The 26,087-nt window shown below is 44.5% G+C and overlaps 1 protein-coding gene across 1 annotated transcript in view; it reads left to right on the plus strand.

Annotated features, from left to right (window-relative positions):
- The window catches only part of LOC311246395 (gamma-aminobutyric acid type B receptor subunit 2-like), a gene marked incomplete at both ends in the record, with an annotated part of 43,512 nt that overhangs the window by 5,901 nt on the left and 11,524 nt on the right, over nucleotides 1-26,087 (plus strand). Inside the window, 6 exons of the mRNA XM_084336553.1 lie at nucleotides 2,207-2,395; nucleotides 7,999-8,233; nucleotides 10,738-10,818; nucleotides 14,664-14,814; nucleotides 22,909-23,041; nucleotides 23,911-24,018. Coding sequence (XP_084192679.1) covers nucleotides 2,207-2,395; nucleotides 7,999-8,233; nucleotides 10,738-10,818; nucleotides 14,664-14,814; nucleotides 22,909-23,041; nucleotides 23,911-24,018 — 897 coding nt within the window. The remainder of the gene's footprint in view (nucleotides 1-2,206; nucleotides 2,396-7,998; nucleotides 8,234-10,737; nucleotides 10,819-14,663; nucleotides 14,815-22,908; nucleotides 23,042-23,910; nucleotides 24,019-26,087) is intronic.

Raw genomic sequence — 26,087 nt, forward strand, 5'->3', positions numbered from 1 at the left:
TGAAGTTGACTAGTAGGGCAGACAGCATCTATATATCAGCTGGTGAAGTTGACTAGTAGAGCAGAAAGCATCTATCTATCAGCTGGTGAAGTTGACTAGTAGAGCAGCATCTATCTATCAGCTGGTGAAGTTGACTAGTAGAGCAGAAAGCATCTATCTATCAGCTGGTGAAGTTGACTAGTAGAGCAGAAAGCATCTATCTATCAGCTGGTGAAGTTGACTAGTAGGGCAGACAGCATCTATCTATCAGCTGGTGAAGTTGACTAGTAGGGCAGACAGCATCTATCTATCAGCTGGTGAAGTTGACTAGTAGGGCAGACAGCATCTATATATCAGCTGGTGAAGTTGACTAGTAGAGCAGAAAGCATCTATCTATCAGCTGGTGAAGTTGACTAGTAGAGCAGACAGCACCTATCAGCTGGTGAAGTTGACTAGTAGGGCAGAAAGCATCTATCTATCAGCTGGTGAAGTTGACTAGTAGAGCAGCATCTATCTATCAGCTGGTGAAGTTGACTAGTACTTATCAGACAGCATTTATCAGCTGTGAGACATGTTATATGAGCCAGAGGATCACGATTGTTTACTGAACTGGCTTCTCTGGGCTTCCGTATATCAGCGTATGCACTGGGTGAGCAACTTACATTGAAATGAATGAGCAGCCATATTGCCATCCTTCCTCCAGTTCTAGAACACCGCCATGAGATGGACAGACCGATATTCTATTATTTCATTAGTGGTTTCCTGTTTGTAAACACGCTGCGCTCAATATCATCTGGAACAAGTGACTTTCCTTGACCTGCTCGACAGGTTCGATAGCCTATTATTCCAAAAGCCCAATAGTCGGACAAATTACCATTGGACCAAAAAGCCCATTAGTCCAACAGCCCGTTATACTAAAAACAAAACCCATTGCTCCGATAGTTAGAATAGATACCATCTGAAACAAGTCATCATTCCTTAACCTGCTCCGTTTCAGCACTACAAGTATAATGGGGCTCCATGGAGAAACCATAGCACTGCTCTGACAAAGGTCCTTTCAAATGAAAACGTCTGGATGTAATTTGTGTGACCCTTTCACCTCAGGCATGGATTGATAAGTGGCTACATATTATAGGCTGCTCTATTGTTCTGATAGCGTTAATGTTGTCTTTTTGCCCCAGTGATGCATGAGCTTACTAACTCCTGACGTAGTCGGGGAAACCCAACATCTGTACTCTGGGACTAACAGGAAGAGAGGGGGCAGAGAGGAACTAACCAAACAGCAACACTCCATATCTATGGTTTCTCCCTGTGTTAGAGTATAATTACCAACAGCCTCATTAACGTGGAAATACATGCCATGAAGCCACGTATAGCCAGTCATCTTTAGCATTAGACTATACACACCTCCTCTCTAACAGTAGGCTATACACACCTCCCCTCTAACAGTAGGCTATACACACCTCCCCTCTAGCAGTAGGCTATACACACCTCCCCTTTAACAGTAAGCTATACACACCTCCCCTCTAGCAGTAGGCTATACACACCTCCTCTTTAACAGTAGGCTATACACACCTCCTCTTTAACAGTAGGCTATACACACCTCCCCTCTAACAGTAGGCTATACACACCTCCCCTCTAGCAGTAGGCTATACACACCTCCCCTCTAACAGTAGGCTATACACACCTCCTCTTTAACAGTAGGCTATACACACCTCCCCTCTAACAGTAGGCTATACACACCTCCCCTCTAGCAGTAGGCTATACACACCTCCCCTCTAGCAGTAGGCTATACACACCTCCTCTTTAACAGTAGGCTATACACACCTCCTCTTTAGCAGTAGGCTATACACACCTCCCCTCTAGCAGTAGGCTATACACACCTCCTCTTTAACAGTAGGCTATACACACCTCCTCTTTAACAGTAGGCTATACACACCTCCTCTTTAACAGTAGGCTATACACACCTCCCCTCTAGCAGTAGGCTATACACACCTCCTCTTTAACAGTAGGCTATACACACCTCCCCTCTAGCAGTAGGCTATACACACCTCCCCTCTAGCAGTAGGCTATACACACCTCCCCTCTAGCAGTAGGCTATACACACCTCCCCTCTAGCAGTAGGCTATACACACCTCCCCTCTAGCAGTAGGCTATACACATATCCACAACAACCAGTACACTGCTTCCCTTTACGTATACAATACATCCTAAATGTCTCTGGCAGGCTTACAGACTAAATATGTTTGGAAGGAGGTACCAGTGGGTCCTAGCCAGCCAATCCAAAGTCAGGTGGTGGCTGGATCTCCCGGCCTCCGGCTGCACTTCAAACAGCCTACAGACGGCCATGGAAGGTGCCATCAGCCTGGACATCCAGCAGCTCAGCGACAGGCAGGTCGAAGGCATCTCTGGAAGGGTAAGATCCGTTACAGTAAGTTAAGAAATAATAATACAAATTAAAATGAGGGCTTGAAACCACAGCTACCGCTTGGCAATAAATATCAATATTATGGTTTATTGTATTTCAGTGGGAGGACGTGGCGATGGAATTAGGATACTGTGGTACATAATATAGTGGTACATATTCTACAAAATAATACAGCTATATTAATCCCACATGGGGGCAGTTGGTTTGAGGGAAAGCGCCTTGCTTCACGACAACAACGGAGAGCAATCACAGACAAAACTGAGAGAGAGAGACAGAGAGAGAGAGAGAGATACAGAGACAGAGAGAGAGAGAGAGAGAGAGAGAGAGAGAGAGAGAGAGAGAGAGAGAGAGAGAGAGAGAGAGAGAGACAGAGAGACAGAGAGAGAGAGAGAGAGAGAGAGAGAGAGAGAGAGAGAGAGAGAGAGAGAGAGAGAGAGAGAGAGAGAGAGAGAGAGAGAGACAGAGAGAGAGAGAGGGAGGGGTTAAGTGCACTTGGTGAGTTACAGGTTCATATGAGGTGACCTTCCCAGTCATACGAAAATAAATATATCTCTAAAATATGTCCATTTTGTTTATTAGCAGCATGGTGTCCTGTTTGTTGTGCACTTAGTCTGATGTAAATATTTAGCATGGTGTGTTTTTAACCTGTTCTTAAATTACCTGTATGCCATATGTTATGCTTTACTTTTTAGCGGCTTTTTAACACCAGTTGAAAATTAGCTTTGGCTAACATTTATGTTCATTAATGTGTGCTGTCCCTGTTCAAATACAGTTTCAACTGAAACTGAAACTCGGTGGTAGATGGTGACTCAGTAGTAGATGCCTCCTCAGCAGTAGATGGTGACTCAGTAGTAGATGCCTCCTCAGTGGTAGATGGTGACTCAGTAGTAGATGCCTCCTCAGCAGTAGATGGTAGATGGTGACTCAGCAGTAGATGTGGTAGATGGTGACTCAGTAGTAGATGCCTCCTCAGCAGTAGATGGTGACTCAGTAGTAGATGCCTCCTCAGTGGTAGATGGTGACTCAGTAGTAGATGCCTCCTCAGCAGTAGATGGTAGATGGTGACTCAGCAGTAGATGCCTCCTCAGCAGTAGATGGTGACTCAGTAGTAGATGCCTCCTCAGTGGTAGATGGTAGATGGTGACTCAGCAGTAGATGGTGACTCAGTAGTAGATGGTGACTCAGCAGTAGATGGTGACTCAGTAGTAGATGGTGACTCAGTAGTAGATGGTGACTCAGCAGTAGATGGTGACTCAGTAGTATTACATGTGTATGCATAACATCACAGCATGATAAGGAGGTAAATATGCCGGGAATAGCACAGGGCTAATTTCCACCCGTAGTCCTAACATAAAACAAACACAAACAATACAACGTTCATTCATAAAAACTGACATCACTGACATGACCACACTAGTTCAAGTTCAAGTTCAAGTTCTTTAATAGTTGTCATACAGAAGTACAGAATACTTTCATACAAAATGCTTCTTACTGTTACGCTCCAGAGACTGTGCTAGACAAGATAGTATCAAATAACATAATAACATAATATAGCATGAATTTAGAAGAAGAAAATGAGGTCACAGTGTTCGGTATAGACATATGTACAATGTTCTGAGTTACCATATAATATACAATACACAATACTATGCAGTGTACTAATGTACAGTACTATCTAGTGCAAAGCAGAAATGGGATGAGGTACAATTTTAGGTACAATTTACAGTAAGGTGTACGAGTTGTAGTGCAATCCTTCATCCATAAATATAAAGTGTGGGGAGTGGGTGCTACAGTGTGTTTGTTTAAAGTGGGTGTGTGCTATAAAGTGTGTGGAGTGGGTGCTACAGTGTGTTTGTTTAAAGTGAGTGTGTGCGTGTGGATGTGTGTGCTATGTGCGTTTGGTGGTTGTTGTTGTGTAGTGTTCATTCATTGTTCGTTTAGCAGCCTGATGGCCTGGGGATAGAAGCTACTTCTGAGTCTTTCTGTGCTCGCCTTGAGACTCCGGTATCGCTTGCCTGACCGCAGCAGTTCAAAGAGGCAGTTGTTCGGGTGACTGGAGTCTTTAATGATTCTCTTAGCCTTGCCCTTGCAACGCTTGTAGTAAATGTTCTGGAGTTTGGGGAGCCCCCCTCCAATTGTGCGTTCGGCTGAACGTGTCACTCTTTGTAGTCTGCTTCGGTCTTTTGCAGTGCTATTCCCAAACCAGGAGGTGATGTTGCCGGTCAAGATGCTCTCTATTGTACATGAGTAGAAGTTCTTAAGGATCTTCTGGCTGACTTGGAACTTCCTTAGGCGCCTGAGGAAGTAGAGGCGTTGTCGTGCCTTCTTCACCACACTGTTAATGTGTGTGGTCCATGTCAAGTCCTCGGATATGTAGGCTCCGAGGTACTTGAAGCTGTTGACTCTCTCAACCGGTGCCCCGTCGATGCTGAGGGGGCTGTAGTCCTTGACCCCCGACCTCCTGAAGTCCACAATCATCTCCTTTGTTTTGCTGACGTTCAGGGAGAGGCTGTTTTCCTGGCACCATCCCGCCAGGACCTTGACCTCTTCCAGGTAGGCCCTCTCGTCGTTGGCAGAGATCAGGCCCACCACCACTGTGTCGTCAGCAAATTTGACGATTGTATTGCTACTCCGCTGAGCCACACAGTCGTGTGTGTACAGGGAGTAGAGGAGGGGACTCAGAACACAGCCCTGGGGGGCCCCTATGTTGAGGGTGATGGATGAGGAGGTGCAGTTGCCTGCTCTCACCACCTGGGGTCTGCCAGTCAGGAAGTCCAAGACCCACTGGCAGAGGTCATAGCCCAAGCCCAGGTCCCTGAGCTTGGCTATGAGTATGGAGGGGACTATGGTATTGAATGCCGAGCTGTAGTCGATGAATAGCATTCTCACATAGTTCCCCTGCCTCTTGTCCAGGTGTGATGCTGCTGTGTGCAGCACATGGGATATGGCGTCCTCCGTGGACCTGTTGGGGCGGTATGCAAATTGCAGGGGGTCCATGTTGATGGGGAGGGAGGAGCAGATGTAGCCCTTTACTAGCTTCTCAAAGCACTTCATGGCTATGGAGGTGAGAGCTACAGGGCGGTAGTCGTTGAGGCAAGCAGGCTTGGATTTTTTGGGTACAGGGATAATAGTGGACTTCTTCAGGCAGGTGGGGATGACAGCCTGTTCTAAGGACAGGTTAAATATGTCAGTGAATACTGGGGCCAGTTGGTCGGCACAGACTTTTAGGACGCGGCCGGGGATGCCGTCCGGACCTGCTGCCTTCCTGATATTCACTTTTTTAAAGGTCCGCCTCACCTCATGCTCTGTTACCCTGAACACTGCGCCTCCATCAGCAGCCGACCCCCCCCCCCCCCATTGCCGAGGCTTGTGAGCTGGTGTTGTTATTACCAGCATCAAACCTCGCATAGAAGGTATTGAGGTCGTTTGCTAAGGAGATGTCACTGTTCAGTTTGAGGGAGGCGCCTTTGTAGTCTGTCATCGTTTTGAGCCCCTGCCACATAGCTCTAGAGTCAGCTTGTTCAAACTGGAGTTCAATTTTATCCCTGTAGCGCCGTTTGGCCTCTGACACTGTCCTCCTTACGTTGTGTCGCGCCACCTTGTGGTCATTCATGTTGCCTGCCACTAGGCCGTCATTGTATGCTTTGGTGCGCTCTCTCAGAGCTTCACGGACGGATTTGTCTACCCAGGGTTTTTGATTTGGGTAAACTTTCATTTTGGTAGTGGGGATTGTTTCTTTCACCCTAGTACAAACATAGTCCAGCACTGTCTCCGTGTAGGCATTAATGTTATCTAACATGTTGTACTAACATGACATTCAGTCAGTACAACATCACTAACATCCCTAATGAGTGCATATTTGGCTGTCTAACAGCCATTTCCTGAGTTGGCCCCTAAAGGTGGACAGGGTGGTACATTCCCTTAAGGGGACCGGAAGGCTGTTCCATGTTCCACTTCCCTTTATCGATAGAACATTTTTGCTGAAGGCGGTCTTTCTAAAATGGACCTCACAATCCCCTCTGGTGTTTGACCTAGTGGCTAATCCAGTGTTCCTTTTCTCGTTGATAAACTCCTTGAGAGGGGGAGGGGCTAATCTGTGCAGGCATTTATATACAAAGCAGGAACTTTTATAACGTCTGAGGTTTTAAAATTTTAAAATTTGATGCTTATCCAGGATTTTACAGTGGTGGTATGAGTACTGTTTCCTGTCATATACCTTCAATGCTCTGTTGTAAAGTTGTTCTATGGGTTTCATGGCTGTGGCCCCAGTAAATGACCAGTTTAGAAGGCAATATTCAATGTGAGAGAAGACCATACAGTGTAGGTATGTCTTTGCGGCTTCAAGTGTTAGGGAGGGCCATATTTGTTTGAAGTTGGAAATGTTGAAGTTGATGGTGTTCCTCACTTTCTTTATGTGTTTCTTAAAGGTCAGGTTTGAGTCCAAGATGACCCCAAGGAATTTGAAGTGGGAAACAAGTTCTAGTTCTTCCTTCCTTCCCTCCTTCCTCAGGAACACATTGGACCGATTGATGGTTTCTGGACGCTTGCTAAAGAACATGCACACAGTCTTTTTCGCATTAAGTAGGAGACAGGTGCTGTTTAGCCAGCATTGTACCTTGTCTAGTGCGCATGTGAGCCTAGATGTAATCAACTCTATGTCCTTGCCCTGTGTGTAGATGACTGTGTACATTGAGTTCGGGACACACATTTGGCAGGTCATTGATATACAGGGAGAATAGCAGGGGCCCAAGGATTGATCCCTGAGGGACACCTACAGGGTTGTCTAGATATGGGGACTTGGCACCATTGACCGTGACACATTGTTTTCGGTTTGATAAGTAGGATCTAAACCATTCTATTGTAGCAGCTGAGAAATTGAAGTGAGTTAGTTTGGTTAGGAGGATATTATGGTTGACACAGTCGAAAGCCTTGCTAAGGTCTAAGAAGACAGCACCAACATACTTGTTGCTATCTAGTGCACTCTTGATAGATGGTAGATGGTGACCCAGTGGTAGCTGCTTCCCCAGCGCTAGCTGTCCAAAGTGACAGTGTAGGGCATGGGTTATATAAGGCTTCTACCTGGCCTTACGTCAGAATACCAGCTGTTCTATGCTCTGCTTGGTGCCAGACATTGGCGACAGTTCTATTGAAGCCTGTATTAGAATTCAAAATATACAAGCTATCTGAGGAATTATACATCAACGAATATGAAACGCTAGCTAAGTTAACAATGCAACAGATTACCAAGGATTCTGACATCCTGCTTAAGGAGACGGCTGATCCCATTCAACTCAAAGTCGGCCAAACTGAAAGTTTACACACTTGGCACCAATGTGCGTTAACGTGCTACACACAGTGACGTAATGACCCTTCCTTCTCTTATAGTTTCCTTGCTAGCAGTTGAGGCTCAGTGACATCCCACATTTGAGGGTTCTCTCTCTCTCTGATTTAGAGTTTTAGGTGAAAGTGTTTCATGTTCACACAATTGAATTGTCCTGGGGCACAAGAATATGTGGATTCTCACAACGGGGTGGCAATACCCTGAGATATGTAATGATGTAATGACATGTTCTTGTGTTTTCCTCATCAAGACCCCTCAGGAGTATAACGAGGCCTACCTCTCAGAGCTGATGCGAGCCAGGACGAGAGGCAGCTTCCTCCACGGCTTCGCCTACGATGGAGTCTGGGCTGTGGCTCAGGCTCTGAGTGGAGTCGTGGAGGCCGTGAAGCACAGGGAGAAGTACAGCATCCGCCCAAACTTCACCATCAGCAGTAAGAAGGCGGGTCAAATGCTCTTGGAGTCCATGAAGCGGACGCAGTTCGAAGGTGTTACAGTAGGTGCCTTCTCTCTGTTTCAGTACCGGTTTTATCATTAACCATCATCATCATTAACCATCTGATATGTCATAATGATGTCATAAATAATGATGAAGATATGTGATAATGACGTCATAATGACGAAGATATGTGATAATGACGTCATAATGACGAAGATATGTGCTAACGACGTCATAATGATGAAGATGTGTGATAATGATGTCATAATGACGAAGATATGTGATAATGATGTCATAATGACAAAGATATGTGCTAATGATGTCATAATGACGAAGATATGTGCTAACGACGTCATAATGATGAAGATGTGTGATAATGATGTCATAATGATGAAGATATGTGATAACGACTTCATAATGATGAAGATATGTGATGATGTCGTCTTCCTAGGGTCGAGTTCTGTTCCGGGACGGGGAGCGTATGACGTGGATTGAATTGAGCCAGTTTCAAGGTGAATGTCACCCTGTGGTTGGGGTGGTCAGGGTGGTCAGGGTGGTCGGGGTGGTCAGGTTGGTCAGGGTGGTCAGGTTGGTCAGGGTGGTCAGGGTGGTCAGGTTGGTCAGGGTGGTCAGGGTGGTCAGGGTGGTCAGGGTGGTCAGGTTTGTCAGGGTGGTCAGGGTGGTCAGGTTGGTCAGGTTGGTCAGGGTGGTCAGGGTGGTCAGGGTGGTCAGGGTGGTCAGGTTTGTCAGGTTGGTCAGGGTGGTCAGGGTGGTCAGGGTGGTCAGGGTGGTCAGGGTGGTCAGGGTGGTCAGGTTGGTCAGGGTGGTCAGGGTGGTCATGGTGGTCAGGGTGGTCAGGGTGGTCAGGGTGGTCAGGGTGGTCAGGTTGGTTGGGGTGGTCAGGTTGGTTGGGGTGGTCAGGGTGGTCAGGTTGGTTGGGGTGGTCAGGGTGGTCAGGTTGGTTGGGGTGGTCAGGTTGGTTGGGGTGGTCAGGGTGGTCAGGTTGGTTGGGGTGGTCAGGGTGGTCAGGTTGGTTGGGGTGGTCAGGTTGGTCAGGTTGGTCAGGTTGGTTGGGGTGGTCAGGGTGGTCAGGGTGGTCATGGTGGTCAGGGTGGTCAGGGTGGTCAGGTTGGTCAGGGTGGTCAGGGTGGTCATGGTGGTCAGGGTGGTCAGGTTGGTCAGGGTGGTCAGGTTGGTTGGGGTGGTCAGGTTGGTTGGGGTGGTCAGGTTGGTCAGGGTGGTCAGGGTGGTCAGGGTGGTCAGGGTGGTCAGGTTGGTTGGGGTGGTCAGGTTGGTTGGGGTGGTCAGGGTGGTCAGGGTGGTCAGGTTGGTTGGGGTGGTCAGGGTGGTCATGGTGGTCAGGGTGGTCAGGTTGGTTGGGGTGGTCAGGGTGGTCAGGGTGGTCAGGGTGGTCAGGTTGGTTGGGGTGGTCAGGGTGGTCAGGTTGGTTGGGGTGGTCAGGGTGGTCGGTGGTCAGGTTGGTCAGGTTGGTTGGGGTGGTCAGGGTGGTCATGGTGGTCTTATAAAATTTAAAAAAAATTATAAATTGTATATATATACAAAAAAAAAGTATATACATACATACAGTACTCTATACTGTAAAGGAAAATTAAATAGAAATTGGATTGTGACAATTGTATTACAAGATAAAGACATGAAAATATGTCATATCACATTGTAATTTGTACTGGAAAACTATACTGTTAAATACAGTTATACCGTCAAAACTCAGGAGAAATATTGTGATATGATGTTTTCATTCAAGTTCATCTTGAAATATTGTTGGCCATATATTACATTCAATTAGATTCAAATGTATTGTCATTATGCAGCACAAGTACAGTACAACGAAAAGTTTAGCATCCACCCTGATACGATTATATGATTTACTATGATTACAGTGTAAGGCACTTGTAGACAGTGAAAGCAGTACTAGGTAGGTATAAATTTAGTATAGGCAACAGTGTTCAATGTTCGTACAGTATGAGCAACAGAGCCTAGGGTGTAGTATAGTAACATCACTAAGGGAGGTGGTATTTGCAGATCTTTTGCAAAGGGTCAATAGATCCAACCTTTTAATAATAATAATAATAATAATAATAATAATAATAATAATAATAATAATAATAATAATAATAATAATAATAATAATAATAATAATAATAATAAAAATAATAATAATAATAATAATAATAATAATAATAATAATAATTAATTGCATTTATATAGCGCTTTTCTAGACACTCAAAGCACTTTACAATGTAGGGTGGAAATGGCCTCCTTCACCACCACTGGTAGCACCCAACCTTGGGCTATGCAGGCTCAATGGCTGCCATACACTGGCACCAGGCACACATCACACTACACAATGGCTGAACGGCTCAGGAGACAGGGATTGATATCAGCCAATTAAAGGGAAGGGCTGATTAGGTGGCCATGATGTCGGAGACCTGATTGGGAATTGGGCCAGGAACGTCGGGGAACCCCCTACTCTTTACGAGAGGCGTCCTGGGTTCTTTAACGACGAGTCATTCAGCCTTTATGTTTCCACAGGAGGCAGAGAGGTGGTGGTGGGCAAGTATGACACCTACACCCAGCAGCTGAGAGTGATTCCCCACAGGATACAGTTTAAAGGTAGGAGACATTACACATCTCCCTAATGGCAGCTGTTTTGTTTACTTTAAGTCTCTTTCACCAGAATCAGAAACTTTTATTTGCCAAATACAAAGAAACATCCATGGGTGAAGGTGGAGCAGAGACATCCCAACAACCTACAGAGTTCTACATGAGTTCTAAGAATGATAAATAGCCTAAATATGAAATTCCTGGGTTGTTTTCCATACAGTACATGAGGAAGGATGAGCGGATACCGCCCGGTTCCAATAACGTAGTTTTCCACGTCTGATCGCGTAACCATCATGTCCGCCTTCAAACGATACTTATAGAGAGGCTGCGGTCTCGACTCCCGGAGAGTCAGCATTGCCTTGGCTCGGGCTGATCGCTATACTAACTCGTTTGGCTGAGTTAGGGGGAGGGGAGCCATGGGTGGGTCCTGGGCGTTGTGGACAGCGACCCCTACAGTTCGGTCAGGGCCCCTGCTCAGCGAAGGTAGGATCTGGTGAGAGAGAGGTAGTGCGGCCTTCCACACGTTACACTCTCCCGGTGAGAATCTGCGCGGCCAGGCTGGCTGCCGGCTGGCTGCACATGCGTCGGAGGAAAGCATGTGACAGTCTCCGGCCTCTCGGACCAACAGTAGGGGAAAGTGCGCAACAACCAGGAAGGGGGTTGGGAATTGGCATAACGACTAACGAAAAATCGGAAAAAGAAGGAGGGGGAAAAAGATATAAAAAAATAAAAAATAAAATACTTAGTAATTCGTTTTTTTCTTGATTTAGAGTAGTGGAAATATTTTTGACAATATTTTAAATGGTGTGTGTCTGGAGGACAAAAGCATTGCGGTGCATGTTTTTAGTCAGTATCTCCGTTTACCAGTAACTGCATTTGTGTCATACCAGGACAACCCATGACAACGATTTAAGTCGCGCTTAAGACAAGCTTTCTCTAGGCTTTTGAGGGGAGACATTGCTCATCATGGAGCAGCCGAGATACGAGAGAAAATGCATTTGACCAACGACTTTAAAAATATGATTACTGATATTTCCATTGGTCCAAAGAGACAGGGAAGTCCTGTTTTTGACGCCAAACGTGTCAATGGAACTCAAGTTCAAGTTCAAGTTTCTTTATTAGTTGTCATACAGAAGTACAGAATACTTTTATATAAAATGCTTCTTTCTGTTTTGCTCCAGAGATTGTGCTAGATAAAAATAGATAAGTATAAAGTATAGTAAGTATAAAATAGAAGTCAAGTACGTAGACAAAGGTGTTCAATATATACATATATACAATGTACAATGCTGAGTAGAAAAGTAACTGAGTTACAATACAATATACTATATACTATACAGTACAATGCAGAAATGGGATGAGGTACAATTTAGGTACAATTTACAGTAAGGTGTAATGAGGTATGGGTTGTAGTGCAAATTCTTTGCCAATAAATATAAAGTGTGTTTAGGTGTTCTAAAGTGGGTAAAGTGGGTGCTGCAGTGAGTTGTTTGTTTAAAGTGAGTGTGTGCGTGTGGATGTGTGTGCTGTGAGTGCATTTGATGGTTGTTACGATTGTTCATTGTTCAAACCTTGTTCATTGAGCAATCATTGTTCATTGAGCATCCTGATGGCCTGGGGATAGAAGCTCCTTCTGAGTCTCTCTGTGCTTGCCATGAGACTCCGGTATCGCTTGCCTGACCGCAGCAGTTCAAAGAGGCAGTTGTTTGGGTGGCTGGAGTCTTTGATTATTCTCTTAGCCTTGCCCATGCACCGCTTGTTGTAAATGTCTTGGTGAGTGGGAAGCCCCCCTCCAATTGTGCGTTCGGCTGAACGGGCCACTCTCTGTAGTCTGCTGCGGTCTTGTGCAGTGCTATTCCCAAACCAGGAGGTGATTTTGCCAGTCAGGATGCTCTCTATTGTGCATGAGTAGAAGTTCTTGAGGATCTTCTGACTCACGTTGAACTTCCTTAAGCGCCTAAGGAAGTAGAGGCGTTGTCGTGCCTTCTTGATAACACTGTCAATGCGTGTGGTCTATGTCAAGTCCTCGGATATGTGGACTCCGAGGTACTTAGTCCCTGACCCCTGACCTCCTAAAGTCCACAATCATCTCCTTTGTTTTGCTGACGTTCAGGGAGAGGCAGTTCTCTTGACACCATCCCGCTAGAACCTTAACCTCCTCCAGGTAGGCCCTCTCGTCGTTTGCAGAGATCAAGCCCACCACTACTGTGTCGTCAGCTAATTTGATGATTGTGTTGTTGTTCCGCTGTGCCACGCAGTCATGTGTGTACAGGGAGTAGAGGAGGGGACTCAGGATACAGCCCTGGGGGGCCCCTATGTTGAGAGTGATGGATGAGGAGGTGCAGTTGCCTGCTCTCACCACCTGGGGTCTGCCCGTCAGGAAGTCCAAGACCCACTGGCAGAGGTCATAGTTCAAGCCCAGGTCCCTGAGCTTGGCTATGAGTTTGGAGGGGACTATGGTATTGAATGCTGAGCTGTAGTCGATGAATAGCATTCTCACATAGTTCCCCTGCCTCTTGTCCAGGTGTGATGCTGCTGTGTGCAGCACATGGGCTGGCGTCCTCCATGGACCTGTTGTGGCGGTATGCAAATTGCAGGGGGTCCAGGTTGATGAGGAGGGAGGAGCAGATGTAGCCCTTCACTAGCTTCTCAAAGCACTTCATGGCTATGGAGGTGAGAGCTACAGGGCAGTAGTCGTTGAGGCAAGCAGGCTTGGATTTCTTGGGTACAGGGATAATAGTGGACTTCTTCAGACAGGTGGGGATGACAGCCTGTTCCAAGGACAGGTTAAATATGTCAGTGAATACCGGGGCCAGTTGGTCGGCACAGACTTTTAGGACGCGGCCGGGGATGCCGTCCGGTCCTGCTGCCTTCCTGATATTCACTTTCTTAAAGGTCCTCCTCACCTCATGTTCTGTTATCCTGAACACTGAATCTCCATCAGCAGCGCCCCCCCCCCCCTCTATTGCAGTGGTTTGCAGGCTGGTGCTGTTATTCCCAGCCTCAAACCTCGCATAGAAGGTATTGAGATCATTTGCTAAGGAGATGTCACTGTTCAGTTTGAGGGAGGTGCCTTTGTAATCTGTCATCGTTCTGAGGCCCTGCCACATAGCTCTAGAGTCAGCCTGTTCATATTGAAGTTCAAACATACAAAACATTTTATTCCCGAATGTGTCTCATTATCTGTGCTTTCCCAAATGTATATTCGGTAACAGACACACCATGGTACAACCTACAGAGTTCTACATGACAGACACACCATGGTACAACCTACAGAGTTCTACATGACAGACACACCATGGTACAACCTACAGAGTTCTACATGACAGACACACCATGGTACAACCTACAGAGTTCTACATACAGTAACAGACACACCATGGTACAACCTACAGAGTTCTACATACAGTAACAGACACACCATGGTACAACCTACAGAGTTCTACATACAGTAACAGACACACCATGGTACAACCTACAGAGTTCGACAGTAACAGACACACCATGGTACAACCTACAGAGTTCTACATACAGTAACAGACACATCATGGTACAACCTACAGAGTTCTACTTACAGTAACAGACACACCATGGTACAACCTACAGAGTTCTACATACAGTAACAGACACACCATGGTACAACCTACAGAGTTCTACATAACAGACACACCATGGTACAACCTACAGAGTTCGACAGTAACAGACACACCATGGTACAACCTACAGAGTTCGACAGTAACAGACACACCATGGTACAACCTACAGAGTTCTACATACAGTAACAGACACACCATGGTACAACCTACAGAGTTCTACATACATGAACCTAATGAATACACTGACTCTTCATGTAGGTGGGAGTCCAGCCCGAGAGCAGACGTCTGTACGTCAGCAGCAGCAGCACATCAGTGTTGTCCTCTACAGCATCTTGTCCTTAGCCTCCACGGTAGTCCTCATCAGCGTCCTCATGGTCCTCTGCTTCACCATCAAGCACCGCCAACACCGGTATGTACCGTCAGCCCCGATCTCACTTAAAATATGTAAATAAAGTACTAATCGACCACAGGGAAAAGGGCACATAATGTGCGTTATGTTATAGCCGTAAGTAATATTATGTACGTATTGTATTGAAAATGTTCCCCTGCTGGAACCCTAACTTTATGTTAAAACTAGGGATGTCCGATATTATAGGGCCTACCGATATTATCGGCCGATATCGGCATTAAAATGTGATATCGGAAAATATCGGTATCGGTTTTCAATTTTTTATTTTGTTTTGTTTTTTTTACATTTCTATAGAAATTATGTCCGATATTATCGGCCTACCGATATTATCGGCCGATATCGGCATTCAAATGTGATATCGGTTGATATCGGTATCGGAAATTAAGAGTTGGACAATATCGGTATATCGGTATCGGTAAAAAAGCCAATATCGAGCATCCCTAGTTAAAACTAACCTTACTGTAACTCTAACTGTAATCCTAGTTAGATAGTGGTGAGAGCACTCGCCCAAAACGGCAATGACGATTCCTGGTTGCAGCGTTTGTTTTGGACTTTTGCAGATACAATACGTATTACGTAAATATACTACATATGGCTATAACATAATGTGCATTATGTACCTTTTTCCTGTGGTCGATTAGTACTTTATTTACATTTTCTTTTTAGGTTTATCTTTTTTTATTGGAAGAATTTGTGCAGATTTATACATTTCAGTTATCCAAATTATACAACTTCCATTTCCTTCCCCATTCCTATCCCCTAACCCAGTGCTTCTCAAACCTTTTCTGTCAGGCCCCCCTTTGGCGGACCAAAATATTTTGGGCCCCCCCACCCCCTCGCCCCAACAAAATAGTCATGAAATGGGCCATGTTTAAATTTATTGAAATTTATATCGTGACCTTTCAAATTGGCCCTATATTTTGTTTTCAGAGCTGTCATGGATGAAAAGCCAGCTTCACACAGATACTGTATGTGGTGCTGAATGGTATCAACACCTTAACTGCTGCATCATGAGATACTTGGTGGGCCATGAGATGAGATACTTGGTACTCAGCACCACACTCTGAAACTAGCTCTCTAGGTTATATATATAAATATAATATAAATAAATATAAATATAAATAGGAAAGACAGTAATAGGGGTATATCCTGTATAAGACATTTGACTAAATGGTAATTTCATTGGATATGCACTGTTAATTAATGCTTGTATATCTTATCGTGTGTTGTCATGTTTGTTTATATGTCTGTTTAAAAAATAATAAAAAAATAAAATATAAAAAAAAGGTTACAATTATAAAAAAATAAAAATAAAAAAAGGAAAGACAGTAATAATAATATATAATATAAGTAATACTCTCCATTTTAGTAGCGTAATTTCCAGATGGTAAAACAAATAAAATGGAAAGTAAATTTAACACCCTCAGCAGACCACCACAATGCCATCTCCCCAGCCATACGTGGGCTAGCAGTGTCAGGAAGGTAGATGGGGGAAGGAGGGGGGGTCATGGGGTCCCAAGTTTGGAAGGAGTCATATGGGTTTTGAAACGAGATAGGAAGGGCTGCCATGTTTTGTGGAAGGTATCTGTGTGGCCTTGTGTTGTAAATCAGATTTTCTCTATATGTATAAGAGACATAACATCCCTCATCCAGTGTAAGTGTGAAGGGGGAGTGGCTGCCTTCCAGTTGATTAGGATGAGGCGTCTGGCAATGAGTGAGGCAAAGGCCATGGCATTGGATTGCCCAATAGATATTGCAGCGTTCTCCGGTGTCAGACCAAATAATGCAATAAGAGGGCATGGGTCAACATTCATAAAAAATATGTCTGAATAAGATTTAAAAATGGAAGTCCAGAAAGGGGCCAGTGCTGGACAATGCCAAAACATATGAATAAGTGAGCCAGGGGCTTGGTGGCACCGGTCGCATGTGGGATCCATGCCAGGGTTTATCTTCGCAAGTCTTTGACCAATATAGACGGTGGAGGAGCTTGAACTGTATCAGTGAATGGCGGGCGCATATTGAAGAAGAGTGTATTCGGGCAAGAGCATTTTCCCATTCTTTGTCTGTAAATTGATGATTTAGATCGGACTCCCAGTTTTGTCTTATAGCCAATACTGAGGAGGGTATGGATAGGGATATGATGTTATATAGTTTAGATATTGAGCCTTTGATTGCAACCTTCACCTCCAAGATGCGGTCAATCACAGTTTTTGGAGGTATATGGGGGAACTGAGCAAATTTGTTCTTAACAAAATCACGTATCTGTAGATATCTGAAAAAATTTGTTTTTGGTAAGTTAAACTTTAGGGATAATTGTGTGAAAGACATAAATGAACTGTCTTGGTACAAATCATAAATGCTCAGAATGCCATTCTTATACCAGTTGCTGAAGGCTTCATCCACCATAGAGGGAGGGAAAAGGAAGTTTTTGTGGACAGGTGAGGACGGTGACATGGCGTGGAGACCAAAGTGTTTTCTGAACTGGGACCAGATCCGGAGGGAGTGTTGTACTAAGAGGTTGTTGGTGTACTGGGCGGTTGTGACTGGGAGCGAAGAGCAAACTAAGGATTGCAAAGATATTCTAGAACAAGATGCCCTTTCCATGTCCACCCATGCCGGCACCCACTGACAGAGTCCGTAATGGGAATGACTCCAATAGAGAATGCTGTGAATATTTGCATTTATTTACATTTTCTGATGAGACCTCGTTGGTAATGTAGAGTAGACGGACGAAGAACCATAGTACGGTAATTACATTTCTCAAAGTTTTCAGTAGGAACAACTTAAGTGTCTTGCTAGTTGCTACAGGGAAATGCAATGGTCAAGGGTTTTACAGATTGGCCCAAATTATTCTTGCTGGCCTGGGTATCAAACCAACGATCAAAAGACTCCTCTCCCCGGGCTACTGGTGTTCTGACTGGAGGGTGGGTTTACTGATCCATCTGTGCTGCAGTGCTGGTGTTGCATCTCTTGATCTGGCTTTGTAATGAGCACGGATTGAACTGAAGATGTGTCCGATTGAACTGGTTTTACACAATGCCTGTGAACCGCCACTAGGAGCTGAAAGGCTAACCATCGGTTTAGAATTATGAGAAGAGAGAATCGTCACAGAAACATTTGAAAATGGTGTCTCCGTTACCACTGGGAGACAAATTGCCTTGTAAGACGTAGCGCTGTCTCCTATAGCGCTGGATAACTTCTGAGAAGGTCGGGGCTGCTGTGATCCTCTTCTTGTAAGAAGTAGCGTTGTCTCCTAGCGCTGGATAACTTCTGTGAGAAGGTCGGGGCTGCTGTGATCCTCTTCTTGTAAGACGTAGCGTTGTCTCCTAGCGCTGGATAACTTCTGTGAGAAGGTCGGGGCCGTGATCCTCTTCTTGTAAGAAGTAGCGTTGTCTCCTAGCGCTGGATAACTTCTGTGAGAAGGTCGGGGCTGTGATCCTCTTCTTGTAAGAAGTAGCGTTGTCTCCTAGCGCTGGATAACTTCTGTGAAGGTCAGGGCCGTGATCCTCTTCTTGTAAGAAGTAGCGTTGTCTCCTAGCGCTGGATAACTTCTGTGAGAAGGTCGGGGCCGTGATCCTCTTCTTGTAAGAAGTAGCGTTGTCTCCTAGCGCTGGATAACTTCTGTGAGAAGGTCGGGGCCGTGATCCTCTTCTTGTAAGAAGTAGTGTTGTCTCCTAGCGCTGGATAACTTCTGTGAGAAGGTCGGGGCCGTGATCCTCTTCTTGTAAGAAGTAGTGTTGTCTCCTAGCGCTGGATAACTTCTGTGAGAAGGTCGGGGCTGCTGTGATCCTCTTCTTGTAAGAAGTAGCGTTGTCTCCTAGCGCTGGATAACTTCTGTGAGAAGGTCGGGGCCGTGATCCTCTTCTTGTAAGAAGTAGCGTTGTCTCCTAGCGCTGGATAACTTCTGTGAGAAGGTCGGGGCCGTGATCCTCTTCTTGTAACTCTAGCCGTCAGTGAGTGAGTCGGTAACATCACTGGTGTATGAGGTGCTTAATTTAATCTAAAAACGTCCACACACTGGCTTGGACTGGAATATGCTGGACTGGACTGCCTATACTGTATATAGTAGTCAATGAAAAGAACATTTGGTTTGTGTCCACTGAGGAATGCAGTATTTTGCAGTCTGTAAATGGTAAATAATGGTGCATTATATAGTTATTTTATCCAAAGCGCTTTACAATATTGTTCCTCACATTCACCCATTCAATCACACATTTACACACCGACCATGCAAGGTGCCAACCTGCTCATCAGGAGCAGTTAGGGGTTAAGTGCAGGGGCGGCTGACTGATTATGGCAATTTGTGCGTCGCTCTCCCTGCCACAGGGAGTTTTTATAAAGAAATAATTTACATAGTTTTTTACAAAAATAATGATGATGTATGATAAATATAATAATAGTTTTAAAAATCCTGCCTCTGAATATCATAGTCCAATCAGCCGCAGCATCTAATTTAGTTCTGGAATGAATCTCAGAATCACTGTCTGAAACTCCATGGGCGATTTCTCTCTGGCTGCCGATCGCCCCTCAGTCCTCTCGTTCATTCGTGTGTTGGCATTTTTTCCCCTAAAAAAACACGACCTCCAATGCATTTCTATGGGTTGTTTTAGGGCAAGCCCTTACGTGCTTTCGTTATACTTAAGTCACACTAGGCTGAGCGCGTGGCATTCGTTTGACATTACGTCCGGAATCACGCCAACCAGGAAATAACTAACGCTAATAGTTGTGGACTTGTTGTCGTACAAGATTTTTTATAATCACAAGATACATTCAGTGCTGGCTCTTCCAATTCATACGCAATGTTCTACCGGCAGCAAAAAAAAGGGAGCCTCAGCCTCTGCTTTATGATATTATGATTTGAAAATGTAATTGTAGTGCTGTCAGACCCGGATACGGGTTGTCTTTTCCCTTTATTTTCTTCTCTGAGTGCTTCGTTTACATGTTAAAATCACAACGATTTTCTTCTGGGAGACAATGCCCACAAACCCCTACAGGGTTTTGGTTTACAAACATGTCACCTTTTTCACCTCTTATCAGTTTGCAGGTCTGGTTATATACTGTAGTTACTGAAACTGATTGAATATGGCACCGCCCCACCTAGAATATCTTTCACTAGCCACCACTGGTTAAGTGTCTTGCTCAAGGACACTTCGACACGATGCCCAGGAGGAGTGGGAATTGAACTGGGAGTCCTTCTACTCCGGAGCTGTAGAGAGCATCTTGACTGGAAACATCACTGCCTGGTATGGAAACAGCACGGCACAGGACAAGAAGGCCCTACAGAGAGTGGTGCGCTCAGCCGAGCGTACCACAGGTATTGCACTGTGGTACACGCCCCTGATTTACACACATTCTTATAAATATCTTGGTTTCACCTTTAATGAGTACATGTGCTTCATAGAAGGAAGGAAAATAATGTCTGAGTCAGCAGGAAGGGCGCTAGGGGGCGTGTTGAGTAAAATGAAAGTGTGCACTGACCTTGGGTTTTCAACATTTACACAATTATTTGATTCAATGGTGGGTTCTGTTTTGTTTTATGCTGCTGGAGTATGGGGTTTTGATGATGCACCGGAATGTAATGCGATCCAGAACCGGGCCATAAGATACTTTTTAGGAGTCCATAAATACACACCAAAAGGGGCTATAGAAGGGGACATGGGGTGGGATTCTTGCTTAGTCAAGCAAAAAGGTGAAATGGTGAGGTTATGGAACCGCCTGGTCCAGCTGCCAAATGGCAGGGTGACTAAAAAGATTTTTAATTGGGACAGAGCACACGGTCATCCCTGGTCAAGAGAGATGTCTATGATTTTTTCTTCTACTGACTTGAGTATGATTTTTATGAACAATTTGCAGTGTAAGGTTCACATAATTAAAACAAAATTATCAACAATCCATCAGGATAAGTGGAAGGTGGAGATTTTGAAAAAACCTAAACTTAGAAAATATATTGCAATTAAAAATGAGTATTTTACTGAACCTTATGTAATGTTAAACTTAAAGAGAAGACGGAGGTCTCTGTGTGCCCAGTTGAGGTCTGGCACCCTGCCATTGGCTGTGGAAGTGGGTAGATTCCAGGGTAAACCTGAGGAGGAGCGGTTGTGTGTTCTGTGTGATCTGGGAGTGGTGGAGGATGAATATAATTTTGTTTTTTATTGCCCTTTGTACACCACTTTGAGGAGGGCTTTATTTGAACAAATTCAAATTGTAAACCCAGATTTGTTTTGGCAGTCTGAGAGCTGTATGTTGAGTTGTTTTTTTGTGGAGGACATCTTCGGTCTTGCAGGATTTTTGGAGAAGGCATGGCACCTGAGACAAAACACACTGTATCCTATATAATTGTATTTGAATTCACCTTGTTTTTCTGTTTATTTACATTGAGTACAGCTTGTGTTATATTACGTTTTATTGTATTTTCTTGTATTTCTTTTTTTATGGCCATCTTGGTCTATGTCATTTGTTAAGTAATTGGTAAAGTATATTATTATATACTTATTGTTATGTGTCTTGTAAGCCCATATGGGCTGGGCATACATCTGTATGTAAGACACGAAAATAAAAAATATCAAATCAAATCAAATCAACCACCCCTGCAGGTCCTATACAACAAGAGGTGCAAATCCAGAGCCTGCAGAATAATGAAAGACCCTCAGCACCCCAACAACAGCCTGTTCATTCTGCTCAGGTCAGGCAGACGCCTGCGAACACCAGCAACTAGGACAGAGAGACTTCGGCTCAGCTTCTTCCCCCAGGCCATCAGAGCCTTGAACACTGAACTCTCCACACACAAGTGTTAGGGATTTCCTATCCCTCGTGAATTCTTAATTGATATGGGTGTGGACCAGTCGACCGAAAGACGAAGCGGAACACGGAGTATTTCAAACTGAGCTTTTATTCACAGAGAAGAAGAACAGTCACCCCGCGCGGGCACATCCTCTCGCACCAGTAGAAGAAGGGCAGAATACATCACAGTATATGTCATTTATACAGAGGAAGAGGGGAGGGGTGTATGTGTGTATATGTTTCTGTGTGTGTAGTATGTGTGTGTGTGGTGTGTGCTTGCTGGGCTGTGTGTGTGCTTGTTCAGAAGGGGGGCTAATAGGTTCCAGATGGAGAAGACCCCTATTCTCGAACAACATCTCCATAACTCATGGGTGGACAGCTGGGTGGGGGAGAGGTGTGCGCATATGTATACGTGAGTGTGTGTGCGTGTGCGTGAGATGTACAGGGGGCCCTGTGTGTGTGGAAGGAGCCTTCAGCCAGAGGTCAGCAGGTCAGACTGAGAGACGCCCAGGCTATAGCTTGCATCATGGGGGAGACAATAGGTGCATAGATATATATAAGATATTGACATCGAATATTACTAGACATCAATGAATTAAATCTATCACAAGCACACATGAGCACACACACAACACACACACTGTACACGCTCACACACTAGCAGCCACTTTAACATGAGCACACACACTCATGCTGCACACGCTCACACTTATGGTCACTTTACAAAAGGAAAGGTCACTTTAAGAATAGTATAGTATAGCTTGAGATTGTATAGTCTTATATAGTGTATATATAATATAGCATTGTATAGCAGTGTACATAAATACCCAGTGCCTCATCCGTAGCTAACAGTGTATTGCACTACCACAGGACCTAGCATGTCCTACCATGCTCTGTAAATAACTCATGTACATATACCGATATGCCCTACTTTGTTTACTTGTTTTATTGCACAATGTTGTTCTATTGGATTCTTATTATATATTACTATTGTATTATGCACAATCGCTGCGGGCAAGACCCCCCGCATTTCATTGTATACTTGTATGCCGTGACAAATAAAACTCTTGACTCTTGACTTGACTTCTGATTACTAGACGACCGCTCTACCTCCTGAGCCACTGTCGTCCCTAGTCTGTCTCACAGTAAAGAAAGTGAAAGTGAAAGTGAAAGTGAACGAAGTATATTCATGCTGTGGTCACAGGGATTATCCAACATCAATTCACCTGACAAAATAAATTGGCGGAAATAATCTTTGGATTTCCTTGGCCTAAGAATGATGTGATAACAGACGCTGTTTCTCGCTTCCCCAAGGCTGCTGAAGGCATCTGGCCAGTCCATGGACCACCTCCTTATTCTCAGCATGCTGCTAACCTGCTCTTCCATATTCCTCTTTGGCCTGGATGGAGCCTTGGTGTCTGACCAAGTGTTTGAAGTTCTCTGCTCGGTGACTTATTTCGTCAATACTTGGATTGTGTTTTATTGTTGAAACCTTTATAATTTTGTGTACTATTAGACAAATGCTATTGTGGTGCACTAAGCCCTACATTGGACTCCCCAAACACAATTCAAGTAACTCCCCAAACTCTGCTGACCTCCTCCTACCCCTAAAAAAAGGGGTCTTGTCTTTTACTATTATGTACTATGCTACTATGTCTATACTACTATCTACTGTGTACTATGCTACTATGCTTATACTACTACCTACTATGCTAATAATATGTCTATACTATCTACTATGTGCTATGCTATTATGCCTATACTACTCCCTACTATGTCTATACGATTATCTACTAATTGCTATGCTACAGTACTATGCCTATACTACTACATACTATGCTAATAATATGTCTATACTATTATCTACTATGCACTATGCTACTACTATGACTATACTACTACCTACTATTTACTAGGTCTATACTACTATGCACTCAAAGTGAGGAACTCAAATTCTGCACTGCTAGACAAACAATACCACTTACCCTTAGCCACCAGATATGTACCCCCTCCTGCTAACTTGTTAGCTTGAAGAAAGCTATCCGGCTGCAAGCTAGCCTAGCTTAGCACAAATTAATGGCAGTAGATACGGACCAGCTCGCCTAGCTGTTGGCCAAAAACACCTCTCCTGGGGTTTTAAGCTACGCTAGTGGTCTGTATCCAAAATTGGTATCTATCTTCTTGTCTGACTCTGGAGAAGACGGTAAGCACATTTCTCATAATGTTGGAGTGTTCCTTTAAGTAAGAGTTTAAAAAGAAAAACATGGCAAACCAGGATCCCAAGTTGTCTAACATTTTCCCTGCATTTTCTTGAAGGTTCGTCTGTGGGTTCTTTCAGTAGGGCACACCATCGGCTTTGCGGCACTGTTTGCCAAAACCTGGACAGTGTTTTCAATCTACACCAACAATGGGACGAACAAAAAGGTAGCCTGTCTTAAAGGTGGGGAGGCAAATTTCGTGCATTTTAGTAATATTTGGTGAAATTCTCTTTTTATCCCATCAGCTAGTACCAATAAATCAGATGCTCTGAGAAAGAAATGTCTCTGTAATGGACTGACTGTCCCAGGCCCTGTAATCAAACATTACAGCATAGACCACTGCACTTCCGCGTTACATGGAACTCATGGGAGAGGGGGGGGTTCAAATGAATGACTGTTGACAGGGGCGTAGCTGAGGGGGGGTAGCTTAGGATGATTCCAAGGGCCCAGCACTGGGGGGGGCCCCCTACATTTTTTTTTTTTTTTTTTACTAGACATCACTCAGGTGTATTATTGATGCTCTCATTGATACTATGTTTGTTTCTGAAGTGTGTGTGTGTGTGTGTGTGTGTGTGTGTGTGTGTGTGTGTGTGTGTGTGTGTGTGTGTGTGAGATATATAGAGAGAGAGGGGGGGCTTTGGTAGACTATTGCATTGGTCCATTCATTGAAGATGAACGCAATGCGACATCCTTTACTAGGCTCACCCACCAACAGTGCAGGTGCTGAACTGCTGATCCGAATGTATAGGTAAAAACCATATTATGCGTTTTCATCAATAAAAAAAATGACCCAAAAAAAATTCTGCTTACGCACGCTCGCATTCACTGGGGGCCTACTAATACATTCTTTCATGGGGCCCAGAATCTGGAGCTACATCCCTGACTGTTGATGAGAGCCTTGACGTAAGTGGTTGTTTGTAGCTATGGCTGTGCGGGTGCTGGTGGTGTCATGATCCAAATACTTTTTTATACGCCTGAGTCTCAGAGACACGGAGAGACCAATCCCAAGTCGATCTGCACTTTCTCGGCCGAGCTATAGTCACTTTTCCGCACCTACTCCCAAAACTCTGCATGCGCAGATTGCCCAGGATTGTCCAGACACACTCCCTGGGCAATCTATGCATGCGCCGGTTGGGGAGTAGGTATATTGTATATCGGATCATGTCTCCATGTCTCCAGCGCCCCCACAGCCGTAGCCAGTGTTGTAGCACTCGAGTCCAGGACTCTGACTCCAGTCCGAGTCCAGGACAGATTTTCAGGACTCAGACGAGGACTCTGACTTATTAATTGATAAATACAGTTATTTATTTTATATATGTTTTTGTAATAGGCCCTACTCATTTGGCATAAGATATTGATGGCTAGTGCATTTGTTTGGCTATTGTGTCACAAAGTAAATAAACTCCCATTGAAACGGTGACCACTGTGTCATTCATGTTTAATAATGTATTTTGTTTATTTTTATGTCAGCTCTTTGACTGCCAGAGTGGAGTGGACTCAACCTTGATGACTTGGACTCGGCCTCGGGTAATGGGGACTCGACTTGGACTATTCTTTGGTGACTCGGACTCGGACTCGGACTCGAACACTGGGGACTGACTCGAGATGTAGGAACTCGACTACAACACTGGCCGTAGCTACAACCACTTACATCAAGGCTCTCATCAACATTTGTTCATTTTACCCCCCTGCACTCTCCCATGAGCTGAAAATCTCTCAGGCCTGAATGTTAACACATTGAGTGCCAGCAGGGGGCGCACGATTTATCGCTTGAATGCCAGCCTTTTGGGACTGATTTTCCGATATTTCATGATTTTCGCAGAGCTATTTCTATATTATGGCTATGTGTCTAATACGCCCGTCGCTTATCAAGGACTTGCTTGCAGTCAACATGTATGAAACGGATTGTTTTTTCATCGGTACATTTCCGTTTTATACCGTTTTGAAAAACTGACGTTTTTGGAAATTTCTAGAAAAAAAATAGATTCCGTGGAAATAGCCATTTACTGGAATACACACAACACGTTGTCATTTTCCGGCTGATTTATGAATCGTTTTCAAATAAACGCTAGATTATCGATAGTATATGTGTACTTATGCACGCTAGAGAAGCTAGAAATCGATTATCTATGACCTGGTCAGCGCTAACGTCATATACACACATAGGGGCCATGTTGTGGAATATGTAAAAAAAAAAACAAGACTGGTAAAATAGATTCCTTACCTCACATCAGA

Source organism: Notolepis coatsorum, assembly GCF_963971535.1.
Source record: "Notolepis coatsorum genome assembly, chromosome: 19".
In the NCBI taxonomy this organism is placed as follows: Eukaryota; Metazoa; Chordata; class Actinopteri; order Aulopiformes; family Paralepididae; genus Notolepis; species Notolepis coatsorum.